The sequence below is a fragment of the Alligator mississippiensis genome, chromosome 6, assembly GCF_030867095.1.
Source record: "Alligator mississippiensis isolate rAllMis1 chromosome 6, rAllMis1, whole genome shotgun sequence".
NCBI lineage: Eukaryota > Metazoa > Chordata > Crocodylia > Alligatoridae > Alligator > Alligator mississippiensis.
In genome coordinates this window covers 67,512,497-67,529,022 of record NC_081829.1, presented here as the reverse complement: position 1 = coordinate 67,529,022, position 16,526 = coordinate 67,512,497, and the positions used below count along the sequence as shown (strand labels likewise).

Sequence of the window (16,526 nt, the reverse complement as noted above, 5' to 3'; positions counted from 1 at the left end):
TCCATCTCTTCACAGTGGTGAGAACATCACCTTAAAATGGGTGAAACAATATGCCAAAACTGCATACACTAAATAAGTAAAATGTCACAAGGGGGTAGAATTTGGGGACAATTGTAGATTCTGGTATGTTCCCGAAGGAGGGACAGAATTGATTAAATGCCTGCAACTATTTGATATAGCAGCCTTTGAAGGTGTGCTTTATTTTTATGCACTTAGCTATTATCATTAGCTTCCACAGGACTATAGGCTTTGCATTACCTGGACAGTAGATATCTGTTGTAATAATTAGGCCTAGTGTTCCTGTGGATGAGATTTGATTTTTTTTTCCATGGAGTTCTTTGGACTTTTTGAAAGAAGGCACTATAAATATGTTTTCATATTTTATATCATTGCTTTCTTCAGTGTATATTCATGTAGTTCCAAAATTGGTGTACATACCAGTTTACCAGTTTCCAATGATAAGATTGCTTATGACTCCTGGTTTTCTGGCCTTGCTATTTTTAGGGATAAAAAGAGCATTGCATATACTTTGATGCAGGCGTGATGCGTAGGGGGTGCACGTGCACCCCCTGAGCATGGCAGTGCAAAAAGGTGCTGCAGACACTGTTGGCAGTGCCTATGGGTGGTCACCACTTGCCACTCCACTGCCAACACTGCTGGCAGCATCTGTGGCTGGTCCACGATCGCTGCTGGCCACCGCCAACACTGCCGGTGGTGCCTGTGGGTGGTTGCCGACCCCTGGTCGGCACTCGCCACCCGCCTCCCCCGCTGCCGCTGCTGCCAGTGCCGGTGGCATCTATGGGAGCTCCCCCACTTGCAGCCAGGCTCCTGCTGCTGCCAGCGCAGCCATGCCCCCTAGCCACCGGGGGCACGCATCGTTCATGTTTGACACGTGCAGTCACAGAACTATACACTCATGCAAGAGTTACTAAATATTTTTAATCCAGCATAAAAGCGGTTTGTAAGGACTGACCAAAAGTTCAGTCTCTTAACTTTGGACCACGCCAATTCAGAGTACGTATGTACATTTAACTAAAACACATGCTACTACGAAATCACAATTAATTTTGTTTGGCATATTTGGAAATTAGTTCATGAAATTGTTGTATACTTGCTACTATTTTATAAAGTGAAAAATAATGTATATGAAAACCACAATGAGTTATCTGTAATATAGAAACAGGCTAAAAATAGAAGTCATCCAAAAGGAAATATAAACAGAAATGGAGGGAATTCAGCAATCCTTGGAACATGAATCAACAAGCAGCTATAACAAAAGTTCATCTCATTACACTTTTTGCACTGCATAATGCAGACTGTAATCTTAGAAGGTGAATACATACATCCCATAAAATTCCTCTCTGAAATATGGCTGTCATTCTGTAGCTGACTGACACTGCATTAAAATAAGCAACATGAATGTAGTGTAGAATATTTTTGGTTCTTGTGTAACGGCTTTATATGCTGCACCTGTTTGGTGCTTATTTTAGCTTAGCCTTAAACCAGGGATATGCAAGTCCCCCACAAAATGGAAGGAAGAGTGTATTTTTCTGAACTTGGGGCTAGATTCTGATATCCTTAACTAGATTTTCTTTCTGTCTCAATCTTTATACGTTCCAAGGGCAAGGTTGTGACACCATTAATTTGACTGGATGATACCTTCAACCAAATCCAGTCTCAGTTACTTCACTGAGACAGTTCATGGTGTAGGGTTATCACAATCTGGCTCTTAAAATTAAAAAATTGGTAGTGACAACCAAAACCAAACAGGTGCCTAAGAAGCAGAACCATATACAATGCCACATGAAAAGTATACTATCTGAATGCAGAATAACTGATGACTCACTGTTGGCAGTTCTTCACCACTTTAAGTCCATTCGCATACTTGCATTGTGTAGCGTTTTGCGTGATTACAGCCACATTTCCACCAGACTTCTGAGTTACAATGAAGGGAACATGGGAGGAGGAGATTTAAAAAATAAACAAGTGGTTTCCACCTACACCAATTTAGAAAGGAAGATATGAAGAGTGCAATAATGGAAATCCTCTATAATAATTTGCTTTGTTTGTGTTTTTGTCATTCTGTCACGCTCAAAAAAATATATTTGTGCTCACTTTTCTTGACTTTTAGTGATTGATTTCAATTAGCTATGGTGCACTCTTGGTATCTGAGCAAAAACTGTCCCTTAACACCCTTACTTTAACCCATAACACCCTTACCAAGATGAAGCAGAGAATAGACGGCAATTGAATGCAGATAGAATGGCAAGAGTAAGACAAAATGAAACAAATGAGCAAAGAGGACGTCATAGAAAAGATGCAATGGAAAGGCAAAGGGTTCACAGAGACAATAGAAGACAGGCTGAAAGAGTAGGCAACAATGAATTCACTGAAGACGAGATTGAGGAACATAGTTGTGGATTGATGAATGTGGTGTGCCAATTTTGTAACTCTTTAAACTTCCAAGCTGAAAGACTGTCAGATGACCAGTTCTGGGGTTGTTGTCATACAGGTAAACTGATTCTGTCTCCAATAAGACCATTTCCAGAGTATTTGCAGGATTTGATGATGAATTGGAACAACGAGCATTACCAGAACTTTAAAACAAACATTCAATTGTACAACAGTGCATTATCTGTTCAGCAAAGATCACTGTGATGAGATGTATGCTTCACGGACCATGTGGAGGACTGAATCCAAATGCATCATGCATGGAAAACCATCAATATCTGAAGAAATATCCAAAGGAGTTTACAGAGGAGACACTTGGAAATGTTGATGGATACCCGTTGTACAGAAGAAGACTGGGCAGAACAGATCAAGTTAGTAATGACACAGTGGATAACAGAAATATGGCTATAACAAATAGCCTGTTTTTGCCCAAAATTTTTGACGGGCTTTTACATTAGTATGGTAAGAAATTAGGAGGCTTCTATCTGTTGCTAATGAAGCCTGTACCAATGCCTGAATTTGTTGATACTTAGGCTACATTGAAAGCTTAAATGACCCCTGGAGGTGAGCACACAGAATAGAAAACTTAGTTTCTCCAATTCTATGTAACTTATTTCACATGTGCATGCATAGTTATGGAATGGAACATTTTAAATAAATCAGATGCACAGAAAATCAAAAATAAAGGCACATGAAGTGAAAGGTGATATTAGCAAAGCGGATGCTTCATGGGAGATGCAAGGCAGAAAGTACTGTACCTTTTCACAAGTTCACAGCTATTCTTAGTGACAGCATTGCTTCATGAGTGGCCAGGCTGAAAGCACTGCAGGGCTTTTCTCAGCCACAATGAGAAAGCCAAGACAACTTGCCTTGGGAGGTCATGTTTATGTTTGAACACTTTGTTCTTCATTAAGGTGACATCACAATCCTTCTCTCTTGTTTCTGAAGGGAGATTTCATATTTTCAAAATACTGTTCACATAATTCAATATAAATTATATTAAATCTATAGATCGCTAGTAAATTTCCTTATATGGTATCATGGAAGTGCACAACTTCACCTCGAACAGCTATATGCCCTGAAAACACTGTTCTAGCTTTAAAAAACTGAAACTGTAAAAAATATTTATGTAATTATAAATTACATAAATTTATTATTTATAGGCTGCCTATAAATTCATCAGGGGAGGGCAGCAAGTAATAGGAGACTCTCTATTTACTAGGGCATCCCCTGGAGTAACTAGGAACAATGGCCACAAATTGATGGAGATCAGATTTAGGTTGGACATTAGAAAGAACTTCTTCAAAGTAAGGGTTGCCAGAATCTGGAATGGGCTTCCAAGGGAGGTGATGCTCTCCCCTACCATGGGGGTGATCAAGAGGAGACTAGACAAGCACCTAGCTGGCACTGTCTGACCTCAGCGCTCTTTCCTGCCCAGGGCAGGGGGTCAGACTTGATGACCTACTGGGGTCCTTTCTGACCCTAACATCTATGAATCTATAATTTGAAAAAAATGCATAGTATTTACTCAAAACCAAAATGAAGTTGCTCCTCCCCCACCTCCATTCAACATGGAGGAAAACCAGCCTTTGATTCGAATATCAGTGCTGGGGCCAGAGCCTCTGGAAGTGCTGTGGCATGGCTGTCTTGAGTCAGCAGTCCTGGAGTCAGTGGGAGCTACTGTGAGCCTGGGTCAGGGGCCAGCAGCTATGGTTAGGGATTGGGCAGCAGACTGGAGATGGCACAGCAGCACCCAGGGATTGGGCAGGGAATGAGGCATCAGTGCATTGGAGGTCAGGTGGGGGATGGGGCAGCAGTGAGTGCCAGATTGGGTAAAGGATGGGCAGGAGCCCAGGTGGAGATTAGGTGAGGGATGAGGCAGCAGCATGCATCAGGGATTGAGTGGAGGATGAGGCAGCAGGATGTGTCATGGAGTGGACAGGGGATTAGGAGGCAGTGGTGGTTCGGGATCAGGCAGCAGAGTTGGGTCTATGAGCAGTTGTGGACAAATTTAAAATGAGCCTCCAATAGTGAGATTCTATAAATGAAAAATTGTAACAAATTTATAATATTCCATTTGTAGAATCGAATTATTGAGAGGGTTTTAAATTCAAAGTTGTCTTGGATTTGGGTAAATACAGTATTTTGAAAAGCAAGTTTTGATAAAGTAACATTCTCATTTGAAACAATTTCTTTTTTATATAGAGATATGATAGTTGGAGACAGCTGTTTGAATTAGGAAATTGGTTCATTTATGGCAAAGTGGGCTTGTCCTTCCTCCCCTCTAGTGTCAAATATTAATTGTCATAAAAGTGAGTCTTTGAGTAAACTGCACTGCATCTCCCACTGTGTATTCGAAACCCCCTAATTAAAGTTTTGGAAGTATATTCTGTATTTTGGTGCATTCGTTCCTGCTATGTTTGACGTGTTTCACAAAGACCAAGTGGATCTTCTTTGACTTGACTTAGTTTTTTATGTACATAGTATAATATTTTTGTTTGTAACATTGCTAGTCTAGACCTGTCTAAATCTCTTAATCTCTTTGGGCCATGTTCTAAAAGAATTTTTCCATGTCCCATCTCTCCTGTTCACGATAATCCAGAACATTATTTTCATTGAGCAATTGTATGCACCTGTGGTAACCGCAGTAATTGTTTGCTTGGGAAAATATTAGGAAAACATTGGTAATTTAGTAGCTGTCACTTAGTTCTCTTTAATATGGTTTAACAGCTGGAACCGAGGAGGAAAGTTAGTACACTATGGGTGCATCTGTACATGTCTAAGGCTACTGCACAGTAGCCTGTCACATCAAAAACACTGCTCATATGCTACTGCACAATAGTTTTAGGCTACTGTGCAGTGGTGTCACTAAAAAAGTGCGTGCCAGCACTTCTGCGCAGTAGCACTGGTTACTGCTCATTAATTTAGTATTTGATTATAAAAGTACTAAACTTAATGCACAGTAACTATAGTGCATTATAGATGCAACTATAGGGCAACATGTAGATGTGCCCTATGAGTAGCCAGCTCTTCATGGACTGCAAGAAAATGGTCTGATAGTCCTCAAACCTCCAGTCTAGTTTATAAAAATTGAAATGTGATACAGCAAATCAGGGATGCTCAGCTGTTTTAACAGTGTTTACTCCATCTTAATTCATTAGTTGTTTTACAGCCCACTTCTTTCAGCTTCTTACTAGCAACATTGTTTGTGACTCCAGTCAGAGCAACCGCTAATGCAATAAAATTGGACTTGATTTAGGTATTTTCAGTGTCTTTGAAACAGTTAGTATTTAGTACTTATGAGAAAAAAAATACGTTCTCCTTTTGATCTTATTCACAAAATCCCAAATATCTTTCTAGCATAGTTTTTATGAAGCCTGGTTTCTTTTCCACCTGAATATAATTCCCTAGATGTTCATTCCTTTAGGAAAAGAAAGGATGGAGCTGTCTGGCATTTTGGATCCTCTTCCCATAGCACAGTAACCTTTTCTGGGGGCAACTAGTCTGATTCCATGTTGTTACCAGCTATTGTTATTCAGTTGGTCTAATAAAAGATATCACATTTACCTAAATAACCTTGTCTGCCTTTGTTAGCAGTGGGTTTTCAAAGAGCCCAGGTAGCACCAGTACAAGCTGGTATAAGGAAGTGCCTGAACTCTGTGGACAATCAAAAAGGTGTTGGTAATTTGAGAATAGGGTGACCACCATTTCAAAATGGAAAGGCAGGTCACATGCTTGCCTCTCCTCTCACCTGCCTCCACCAGGGGCACAGCCAGAGCCAGAGCAGAGCTGAATGGAGGCAGATGTGGGCTGCTTGCTTGGGGGTCCCCACCCTACTGCCTTTCCACTAGGAAAGGAGCCCTATGCCAGCTGCATGCCACACCCCATCCACCCAGCAGCAGTGGGGGGAACTACTCTATGCTGCCGCCACCCATGCTGCTGCTGGGCGGGCAAGGGGCACCTCACCATGGCAGTGCAGCCAATGCAGGGCTCCTGGGGGTGGGCAGCAGGGCAGGGAGCCCCAAGGCTGCAGCAGGCAGCCTGCATCCATCCCTGCCCTGCATACAAATTTGGTGGGCACATGCTCCCAACCATTCCCTGCTGGTAGTGCACGTGGCAGTGGGGAGGCCCCACTACCCCACAAGTCGCCTCTGGCTTCAGCCTGCTCCCAACTTAGGCCCCATGCACTGCCCTGGCTGGGCAGCGCCCTCAGCCCTTGCCATGCTCCCTCCCTCACTGTGGGGGCCTCAATTTGTGCCCTCCACCCCTCCTGTGCTCCCTCCCCCACATATTTACTGGCAGGGAGCTGCCTCCATGCTGCCCAGCTATTCCCAGCCACGTGCCTGTGTGCAGGCATGCACATACATGTCCCGCTGCCCCCAGCATCCTGCAAGTGAAAACCTGCTCCTTCCCAAACCTACATCCCTGCAGGATACTGCAAATCCCAGACAAATGCTGTCCTGGAGTCACACAGCCAGGGATGGGGACTTGATGTTCCCGTTCCAGGACTGTCCTGCTGCCCAGTGACGGACGGTGGCCACCTGACTTGAGAACCGCCTAAGGATGGGACACACCGAAGTACAGAACGTGCTTCCCAAATTCCTTCTCGTTCTCTTTTCCTTCCTTCCATACAGTGCCCTGTGGGTACCATGCGGTTCACTACACCGCATTTCACATGCTTTAATGCTGTTAATAATGCACTTGGCTAAATAACACTTTGCTGGGTTTCGCCCCACCAACTCCAGGCCTCCTCAGCGCCACATTACAAATCCCAGTTGCAAGGGAATCGTTAAGGGCTTGTCGGGACAGGTGAGGCGCGGAAAAGGCATGAGGTGACGGGCACGCAAGGTCACTCCGGCCGCTTGAAGCCCGTGACCGACACTTGAGAAGCAGGGCGGGACTCCTCTGGCGCGCACCGAGCGGGGGGCTCCAGCGGCCCGAGGCAGGGACACGCACGCCCGCCCACACGGACACCGTGGGAAGTGCCCTCTCGCCGCGCTGACAGGTGCGCGCATGCGCGGAAGGCCCGGCCCAGGCGCGCCAAGGACGCGGCGCGGCGCCAGCGTGCGCACTGAGGGCCGGGCCAGCGTATGACGCGGGGCAAGGGGGCCGCGCACGTGCCGGCCGCGCGGAGTGGGGGGTGGGGCTGCGTCAGAGGCGCTCGGAATGCGCGCGTGAGTGGTGGCGGCGGCGGCGCAGGGACGTTGCGTCCAGGCTCAGGCGGCGGCCGCCCCCCCGCCCCCAGCTGCGGGCAGGACGCCTGCGCCGGGCCGGGGGCGGGCCTGGCCGGGGGCTTTGGAGCTGCACGCGGAGCAGGGCGCTACTGGCGGGCGGCGCACAAAGGCGAGAGGCAGCTGCCGCCGCCATGGGGGAGCCGCTGCGCGCGCCGCCCGCCGTCTCGCCACCCGCCGCCGCCGCCGCCGGCCGCCCGCTGCTCAACGGGCTGCACCACGGCTGCCGCGCGCCCGCGCCACCGCTCGGCCACGGCCCCTGCGGGGAGGCGCCTCCTGCGCTGCTTCTGCGCCCCGACCTGGCGCTGCCCGGCCACGGCTCCCCGGCCAAGCGCTGCCGGCTGCGGCGGACGAGGGACTCGGGCAGGAGGCACAGGCCGCGTAAGTGGGGCCGGGGCGGGGACGGGTGACTTTGCCGGGGTCGCCGCCGCCGCCCGTAAGCTTCGTTCTATGCCCCCCGGCTGCCACCAATGCCGGGCCCGGACGGCGGACGCACCCCTGAGCCCATGTGGGCCGGGCCGCGCCGCGCCAATGGGCGGCCGGGGGCGGGGCGGCGTCGGGGCTCGCGGGATAAATGAGGAGTCGCCGCAACCATCGGGCGCGGCTTGCGGCGGGGGAGCGCGGGCCGGGGCTCGGGGCGCTCCGGGGGTCGCGGCTGTGGGCGGGCGGGTCTCTGCACGTTCCTCTCTAGTTGTGTGCTATCATGAAGCTCATCATAGCCAAGGAGCGGTGTAAGTAAAGAGCTGCACTTCCTCCAGCAGCCCCTCCACACCTGCTGGTCTCTCCTTCTCCCCTGGTTTTGTCCCATTGAGTGGCTGCCTGCTTGTGTGGGGATGCAGAGCACTGGTACCCATGCCTGCAGGCTCCTGGATGTGGGTTGTGAAGTGCAGGGAGGAATTCACACTCGTGCATGCACACACAAGTCTGGATGCGGATGCACTCTCAAGTGCAGGGAGGAATGGACATACATGGATGTTGTCTGTGAAGTGCAGGAAGGCACACAGCAGCACACTTTTCTGAATGGTGTCTCTGAAATGCAGGGAGCAACTGAGGTGGGAGCAAAGCACAAATTCTTCTAACTGTCAGGAAGTATTACTTACATGGTAAATTTTAGATCCTATTTAGAATGTATTCCTTGGGATTAGGGCAGACAAGGTTCCTTGGGTGAATTTGATATCTTTTATTAGACTTTGGGATTAGGCCTCTGCCTTGTGGGGGGCTGGTTAACTAACTGCTAAATTTACTCTTTTGGGGTTGTTTTCCTTTGGGGGGGGGCAGGGGTTAAACCTGTATGTTTCAAGTGTGTGTTCTGAATGTAACCCTTATCACATTTCTTAATAGCCTTTAATTGTTTTAATGGGTGTTATTTTAATATCTATGCTCCAATATGAAAGGGAGTCATTTGATAATTCGTGTTTTTCTTTTCATGTATAATAATACAATTGTGAAATGTCATTATGAAGCAAACAGCTTTTTTTTTTTTTTAACACCATACTTTCTGTAGGGGTTAGAATGGAGAGTTGTTAGCTTCATTCAGTTTCTGCTTTACATAGCATGTTTAAAGTTCAGCATATTCTTAGAGGGTACTTGGAAATACTCATAAAAGGCTAGTGCCAAATTATAATGACTAAAATAAGCACATAGTGGCTCTTGGATTTTGTTTGTCTAGTCCAGAAGATCTTTTCCAATATTGGAAATTTTACTGGTTTTTTTTCTTCCTTTTTTTGGAGGGGGGGCAGGGGGAGGAGAGAGAAAGGGAAGAACCTTCCCTTTACTTTGGAAGCAAAGGACTTTCAAGGATGACCTTGGAGACACTATTGGTTTTGTAAGTAGAGACACTGTACCTAACAAGGTATAATACAGCATTGTTTCTCAACATGTGGGTCATGACCCAAAAGTGGGTCACAAGAATATGTGAAAGGGTTGCAAAAAAATTTAAAAAATGGATCAGCAAACCTTAAAAATGGATTCTCCTTTAAACATGGGAGCCAGTACACTAGGGGAAACTTGTTAAACTGTGATTTTTTTCCCTTGCAGGCTGGTAGAGTTCCAACCTGTGAGGGGCTGCTTGGGGGCTACATGTCCCTCACACCCTTCTCCCCACACACTCTCTCCCACACACACTGGGGGCAAGGTGCAGCCAGTCAGAAGTGAGGGACACTGAGTTGGGACTGGCCATTGAAGTTTGCCATTGAAGTTAACAAATGGGTCCTGGCACATACAAGTTTGAGAACCAGCAATTTCTTGTTCTCTGGTGAGGTCATGGTGGTGGTGATGATTTCCCTGATTAAATTTATAATCATTTCTTACCTGATGCAAAATGAAGATCTTAACAAAAAACAAAGCAACCCCCTTAGCATCCCCCTTACCAAACAACAAAAATGACCAAAAAATCTAGCTGTAAGAACAGAACAATCTTGAAGTAGAAAAACCTTTGAACTACATTTTAAAAGATTTACTAATCAGGAACCCTGTCCTCGCCCCATCCCATTTCCCTGAATAGTTTATTTTAATGTTAGACACTAAATATTGCATCTGATCTTTAGTGTAAATAGTTATTTAATGAATACAACACCTGTAGGCATTTATTCAAAGTTGGTACAGTAAAGTGCAGGTGAATAATGGCCAAATAATAGTCTCTGTTTTTGTCCAATTTAAAAATTATACTTAAGAATAACAAATCTAGTGTTATATTTGGTGTACAGTAAAATAAAAAGCCAGACGAGCGCACTTTCTGTGCTATTTTGATTTATATGTGATTAAGCAGAGTCCGCAACGAAGTGTCAGAAATCTTAAAAATATCTCTTGATTTTATGAAAAACAGATTGATAAGACTTCGAAGATGATGAGAATCTACACACAAAAATAGAGTAAGGAAAAATAATTTCTTTACCCTTTTTTTCTAAAGTAGAGCACAAACTTGTAGAAATAATCCTACAGTAAAGATTATATATAAAAGCATTATAAAAAAACATAGTAATGTTGAATCAATCCAGCGTTGCCAGATCCTACTGCAAACATCAGTAAAAGGGGAAATAAGACTGATTCTAGTGAGACCTTTGGGAACTCCTATGCTGAATAGGTAAACAAATGAGTAGTTGAGTTTCTTTAATAATTGTGGAGATCTGGGGTTTTTAGAATTATTTGTACCTCAGTGTGAGGAAAATTTTATATTTAATTATATTCTCCGAGTTTAATATTATTGCTCATTTTAAAATGTTTGTAATACTTGCTAGATATCAAAGCTGGAGAAAATAATTAAGCACTGATAGGATTTCGGCAGGGTAGTGAAAAACCATCCTGTTTTTCTGGTTTTATATGGTGTTAAACACTGTCCATTGGGAAATACTTTATCTGTTAAGGTCTTATTGCAAAATGTAGGTGCCATGTGGCAACTGCATGAGATCTTTAGCATTGCTTACTGGTTTTGCTTTGTATGGTGTGACATTTAGTAATAACCCGGCAAGGAAAACCTGTTAAACTGCAGATATAATTGTGTGTTAAATTAGAAGCATTCTTAGTTGGTATGCTGTTATAAGAGTGTGATAACAAAGATAGCCTGGGATTACAGAATTTTTAAAGGGGAGCTAAAAGACTACTGTTAAAGTTGCAGTATCTGCTTAATTTTAGCTCTGGGTTTGATTCTGTCTTTCTTTGACTTTTAAGAGGCATTTATTGCAGAGAGGGTGACAAATCGGGGCCAGTAGAGAGTATGTATAGATTGGCCTGAAGATCTGGGCTTCATGGACAAGGCCTGGGCTCATGGTCTGCAAGGCCTGCCTGTACACTCTAGACTAAAATACACGTGCGCGCACCCCCTCCCCCCCCGAACAAAAGGACTATTTACACATCTAGAGTTCTGCCTGTGGGGACACCCATGGGGGCCTCAGGGGTCGACCCGCATGAAACAAAGTCCAAGGCCTCGGCCCGCTGGACGCATCTCTGCAGCTTGAGCAGCCGGTGGTGTCACAGTGCAAGGAGCAGGCGTCCCTTTCTGTCTTTCTTCACTAAAAGTAATTTTAGCTTGTATGCAATGAAGTGTAGTTTCGCTACAAATATCAAGCCACTTGTCTAGTACAGATCATTTGTGCAGATAACTAAGGCCTAAGTCAGCCAGCTCTGTTACTCTCTGGTTTTCCAAAAGGTTTCAGATTTTTAAACCAGATAACCACAGTGGCTTTTGCAGATCTTTTATAGCATCCATATTGTTCCTTGAGAAACCTATTCGGGTATATTTTGCAAGGCATGAAGTTGTGATGAACAGAAAGATAAAATTTCACTCTTTGGTTGATAAATTCCTGTTTGGATGAGAAACTTAACCTCCTTCATCAGTCCATTTCAAAATAGAAGCTGGGCTACCACTTCACTAATAAAAATGAGTTTCATAGTGTTAGTTTGCATTGATGCTTGGGAAGAATCACGCTTAGCAGGACCTAAACTAGGCCATGTAGCCTAGCTTAGACAAATTTTGGGGGTCTTTAAATGAAAAGAGTTTTAAATTTTACCCCTAAATTAAATGCCAATTATTACAGAACATATGTAACTTTAGGAGAACAATATTGATTAATAGGAGGGCAGTTGCAGTGTATACAAGTTATATATTTACTAAATATTCCAAGATATAGCTTCATAATTACAGCAGTATATGTTAGATTGGCATGGTCGCTTACACCCATGGTGTTTATGTCCACATCATGCATCTTGTAATGTACTTCTAATCCCAAATGGTTTTTTTTCTGCCTGAAATGCGAGATTTATCCTTCTGCAAAGACGTGACATCATCTTTCAGTGTGGAACGTCAGCAGCGTTAATTCTGTTTGTTGGATGAAATCAATAATATATTGTCCCTGTAGCTTCAGATGAAGAAACTAAGTAAATGGAACATGATCACATACGAAGGCTTAAGAATACTTGCTTAAAAATGCTTCTGAAACTTGTGGTCTCAGCCTGAAGAAAACACCTCTGGTACCAAACTGTTCCCTACCACTACACTAGAAAAATGTTTTAAATAATTATGAAAGAGTGCTGTTCAATAAGTGAGGAAGGACACAAGAGCATTCCTAGCATCCTGTGAATTGAGATTAAATAACTTTCTTTCTAACAGTAGGATTTGGACATCATCAATAATAATTTAATATTAGATGCCTCATGACTTGAATGGACCCTCCTTACTTCCAACAGCTTAGGCAGACCCAGAGAATAGAATTCCCTGTTAAATCATCCCTACTTCTTGCAGCGCCTGTACGTTGGTTGGAAGTACTTTGCCCAAGTAAGCCACTATGGCTCTGCTTATCTTCAGAAATCACAGTTTGAGGAAATGTGGTTGCAGTATGTTTGATTATTGCACCCAAACAAACACCTGTTTTCATGTTAAAGTAAACAAAATAAACTTTTGGGTGTGCTTTTCTAGATAAGAAGTAGATGCTTAATATAAGCCCTTACCAAGTTAATGTTCTGCTATGTGTTGTAGGATTACTTGAGAGGATTAACATATGGTTTTGCAACAAGTCTTGCATACATTCAAACTAAACATTGTTTGAGGCTATCCAGTATCCACCCCTGTTAGATGCTTTTTTAGAGTGAAGCTGCTAGGACACAGTGAAATACTTGCATTTAAAACTTATTTTGGAGCACTTTTATTATAGATGCAAAAGTTGAAATAAGAGTGGCAATGCAGGTATTATTGCATCTAGGTTCTACTCTTTTTAAAGGAAGCATTTCCCAAAAACAAGGGAAATGTCACCCTACCATACTTATTTACTCTTCCTTTTCTCAGTTGTTGAGAAATAGCAGTGATAGCTGACAGTAAAACAGGAGGTTCTTTGCCTGTCAGAGGATCGGGACTAAGCATCTTCAACACAGAAAGCCAGTTATGTTGCATACATCTGGTGGTGTTGTGGAAAAGGTAAATGCAGTTCTAGGATATACCAGGCAAGGTATTTCCAGTGGAGATAGGAAAGAGTGTGGGGTTTTTTTGGTTTTTTTTTTTTAACATTGCATTTTACAAGGCATTGATATGAGCTCATCTGGAATGCGCTGTACAATTCTGGTTACTCATTCTCAAGGAAAAACGAACTTAAGATGAAACAAGTGCAGAGACAGACTACCAAGATGACCAAGAGAATGGAGAGCCTATTCATTTAAAGGAGGGTAAAAGTTTGGAGTGCTTAATGTAGCAAAACAAAGGCTGAAAAAGGATAGGATTGCTTTCTATAAATATACCAGAGCAGATAAATACTAGGAGAAGAGAAGAGTTACTAAAGTTCAGTGTTGATATGAGAACAAATGGGTCTAAAGTTGAAATTAGGAAATCAGTGAGGCTCTGGAATAGTATTTCACAGAAGTAATAGGGGAAAAACTAAAATAGTTTCAAATTTGATCAGTTTATAAGAATAATTATATGATCTGGTTGCTAGTGATAACAGGACTTGGCTTGATGACCCATGAGTCATCAATTCCAATGTTTCCATGAGTTATGGTTCTGGTGGGACAGGGTATGTGTCCATGTTCCCTTCTGAACTCTTGATGGCTTTCTTCGTAATTCTGGTTATAACACTGTGCAGTAATGTTTTCTTTGGTTCATGCTGTGTAAAGCGTGTGTGGAAACTGGGTGAGATGTGCTGTGAACTTTCCCCCAGATAGCACAGCTGTTAGCATGCATCACATTACCTAATTATGTAATCTTTTAGATACCTTTTATTTGCTTTCTAACATGCTTCTGCTTTGCGGTGTTGATTACCTGCAGGGATTTTTATCTTTTGTTAACAGAATCAAATCAGTAATTGGCACACTGTTTAAATGTGTGTAGAGTAATGCTGGAGAGTGTGTTACTTTTTCACAAGGAAAAAATTATGGTTGGGTATGTACATTTTGAGTTGCTCTTCACTGACTTTTTCATACATTTTGTTCCAGTCGTTCCAAGTGTATCCAGTTCATTGTGGGGCTTTCTGTCTTGATGCTATGATTCCGAAGAGTATAAAATTGACAGTAATGCCCTGGCATCTAAACTACTGCAGTGCAGTGCCATAGTAGGGTTGTCTTCCTCCTCCTTTCTCTAAGCCAGCACATCTGGTAATACTAATAGTTAAACTGCTTATTGGCTCTGCTGAGCAGAGAAAGATCCACTCCTAAAAAAAACTTATCATGTGATCATGTGGCTTTGCTTGCTGAAGGAGAGTTGTGCTTTTTAAGGTAGTTTAAAGAGTATAATGTCTCTGTAGGGATTCAGTGACTTTTTTATTTCTCATTTAGTAAATCACACCTATCAAGAATGGCAAGAAGTACCGAAATCAACAAAAAGGAAGATTTCTCTGCTTTTTAACTGTCTTGTTAAATTTCGATAGCTCAAGTAACTTGATTTGAATTCAGATCATTCATGATTGGTTGTCAGAAAAAACACTAGATCTAAATTGATCCAGCCATATTTCTTTTAAAGAGTAGCAGAACCGAAACCTACTGGCTGTTGTGTACACTAATTCTTTGTATACTGTCCACCAGTGGTTGTAACAGTGAGAGTATTAATATAGGATATTCAGAATCATGGCATTCATTAACCCTGCACATCAAGAAGACAATAGAAAGATTGCCAGCAACTGATCTGTGTGAGTACTTGTATCAAATATATGACTGGATGTAATGCTGATGTAGGAGTCTGAAGAGACATTGCAAACTTAATTTCAGATTTAACTTTTGCCAGTACAGTCTTCTAAATTCCTAACATCTTAAAAGTTAGCATTTTTTTTATTGCTAAAATCCTTACTTGGAACGCCATACATTCTTTCCAGATTTTTCTTCATGCTCTAATACAACTTCCATCTGTTTCGGGGAACATCTTGAAACGTTAGATCATAGGAAAGTAGGGGTGGAAGGGATCTCAGGAGGTCATTTAGTCCAGCCCCTTGCCCAAGGCAGGATCATCCCTGACTAAACCATCCCAGCTGTCTGTTCAGCTGCTCTTGAAAATTTCCTGGAGTAGAGATTCCACCACTTATCTGGGTAACCTATTCCAGTGCTTGGCCACCCTTGTAGTTGGAAAGCTCCTCCTAATTTCCAACTTAAATTTCCTCTACTGCAGCTTGAGGCCATTGGTTCTAGTTAGGGGTGCACCGATGCAGATTTTTGTGGTTGATACCAATAGCCGATTTTTAAGGAGGCATAATGGCTGATACTGATCTGATTTCCGATGCAGCTGCGTGCAGCTGGTAAATCTGGTGTGGTGGAAGGGCGGGGGGGGAGGGGAGATAGAGGCCTCTGCAGTGAGGAAGGGAGTAGGGCTGGGGCCGGGGCATGGGATGGAGCTGCGGCTCTGGTGGGGGGCTCTTGCTGCTGTTCGCACCCTGGGGGGGGGACACATGTGCCCCGGATCTGCATGGGTGTGGCAGGTTGCTACTATGCGCTGATTAGTCCTTGGTACTGGATTAAATGTTAGGATACCTGCTAATAACAGCAGTTGTGCATGAAAATCTAGACAGGTGTTTTATGATCCAACTCTTGCTGCATAATACTGAATTTGAAATTTAGGAAATTGTTGCGGTCATTATGCAAGAGCGGAAGAATTATTTGCTTCTTTATGAATGTGTACTATGATATTGTAACAAATTTGAAAGAATTTATATAAATATAAAAAGCTAAACTATTTTACTGCGACTTTTTTAAACTCTTAGAATATGCCTTCATACAATGCTGTTCAGACTTTGGTTTTTGATAGCATATTTAGAGTTTGTTCTTCTCCTAATATAAACGCACGCCCTTTTCCTCCCCCCCCCCCCCCTCCCTCCCCCCCGGCATCATGCTCACTAGGAGCTGGTGTATGAGAGATTTTTCTTCTGAGATGTAGGGCATAGA

The 16,526-nt window shown here is 43.5% G+C and overlaps 1 protein-coding gene across 3 annotated transcripts in view; it reads left to right on the top strand.

Annotated features, from left to right (window-relative positions):
• The first annotated feature begins 7,639 nt into the window (after positions 1–7,639).
• Positions 7,640–16,526, top strand: part of PANK1 (pantothenate kinase 1) — a 42,403-nt gene continuing 33,516 nt past the window's right edge. The window contains exon 1 of one of the 3 annotated variants that reach the window (XM_059729954.1): positions 7,640–8,063. In XM_059729954.1, the coding sequence (XP_059585937.1) occupies positions 7,817–8,063 (247 nt within the window). In that variant the 5' untranslated portion in view covers positions 7,640–7,816. Of the gene's footprint in view, positions 8,064–8,330; positions 8,414–16,526 lie in introns of those variants that run through there. The other 2 variants (XM_059729955.1, XM_014607856.3) reach the window with 2 other exon arrangements.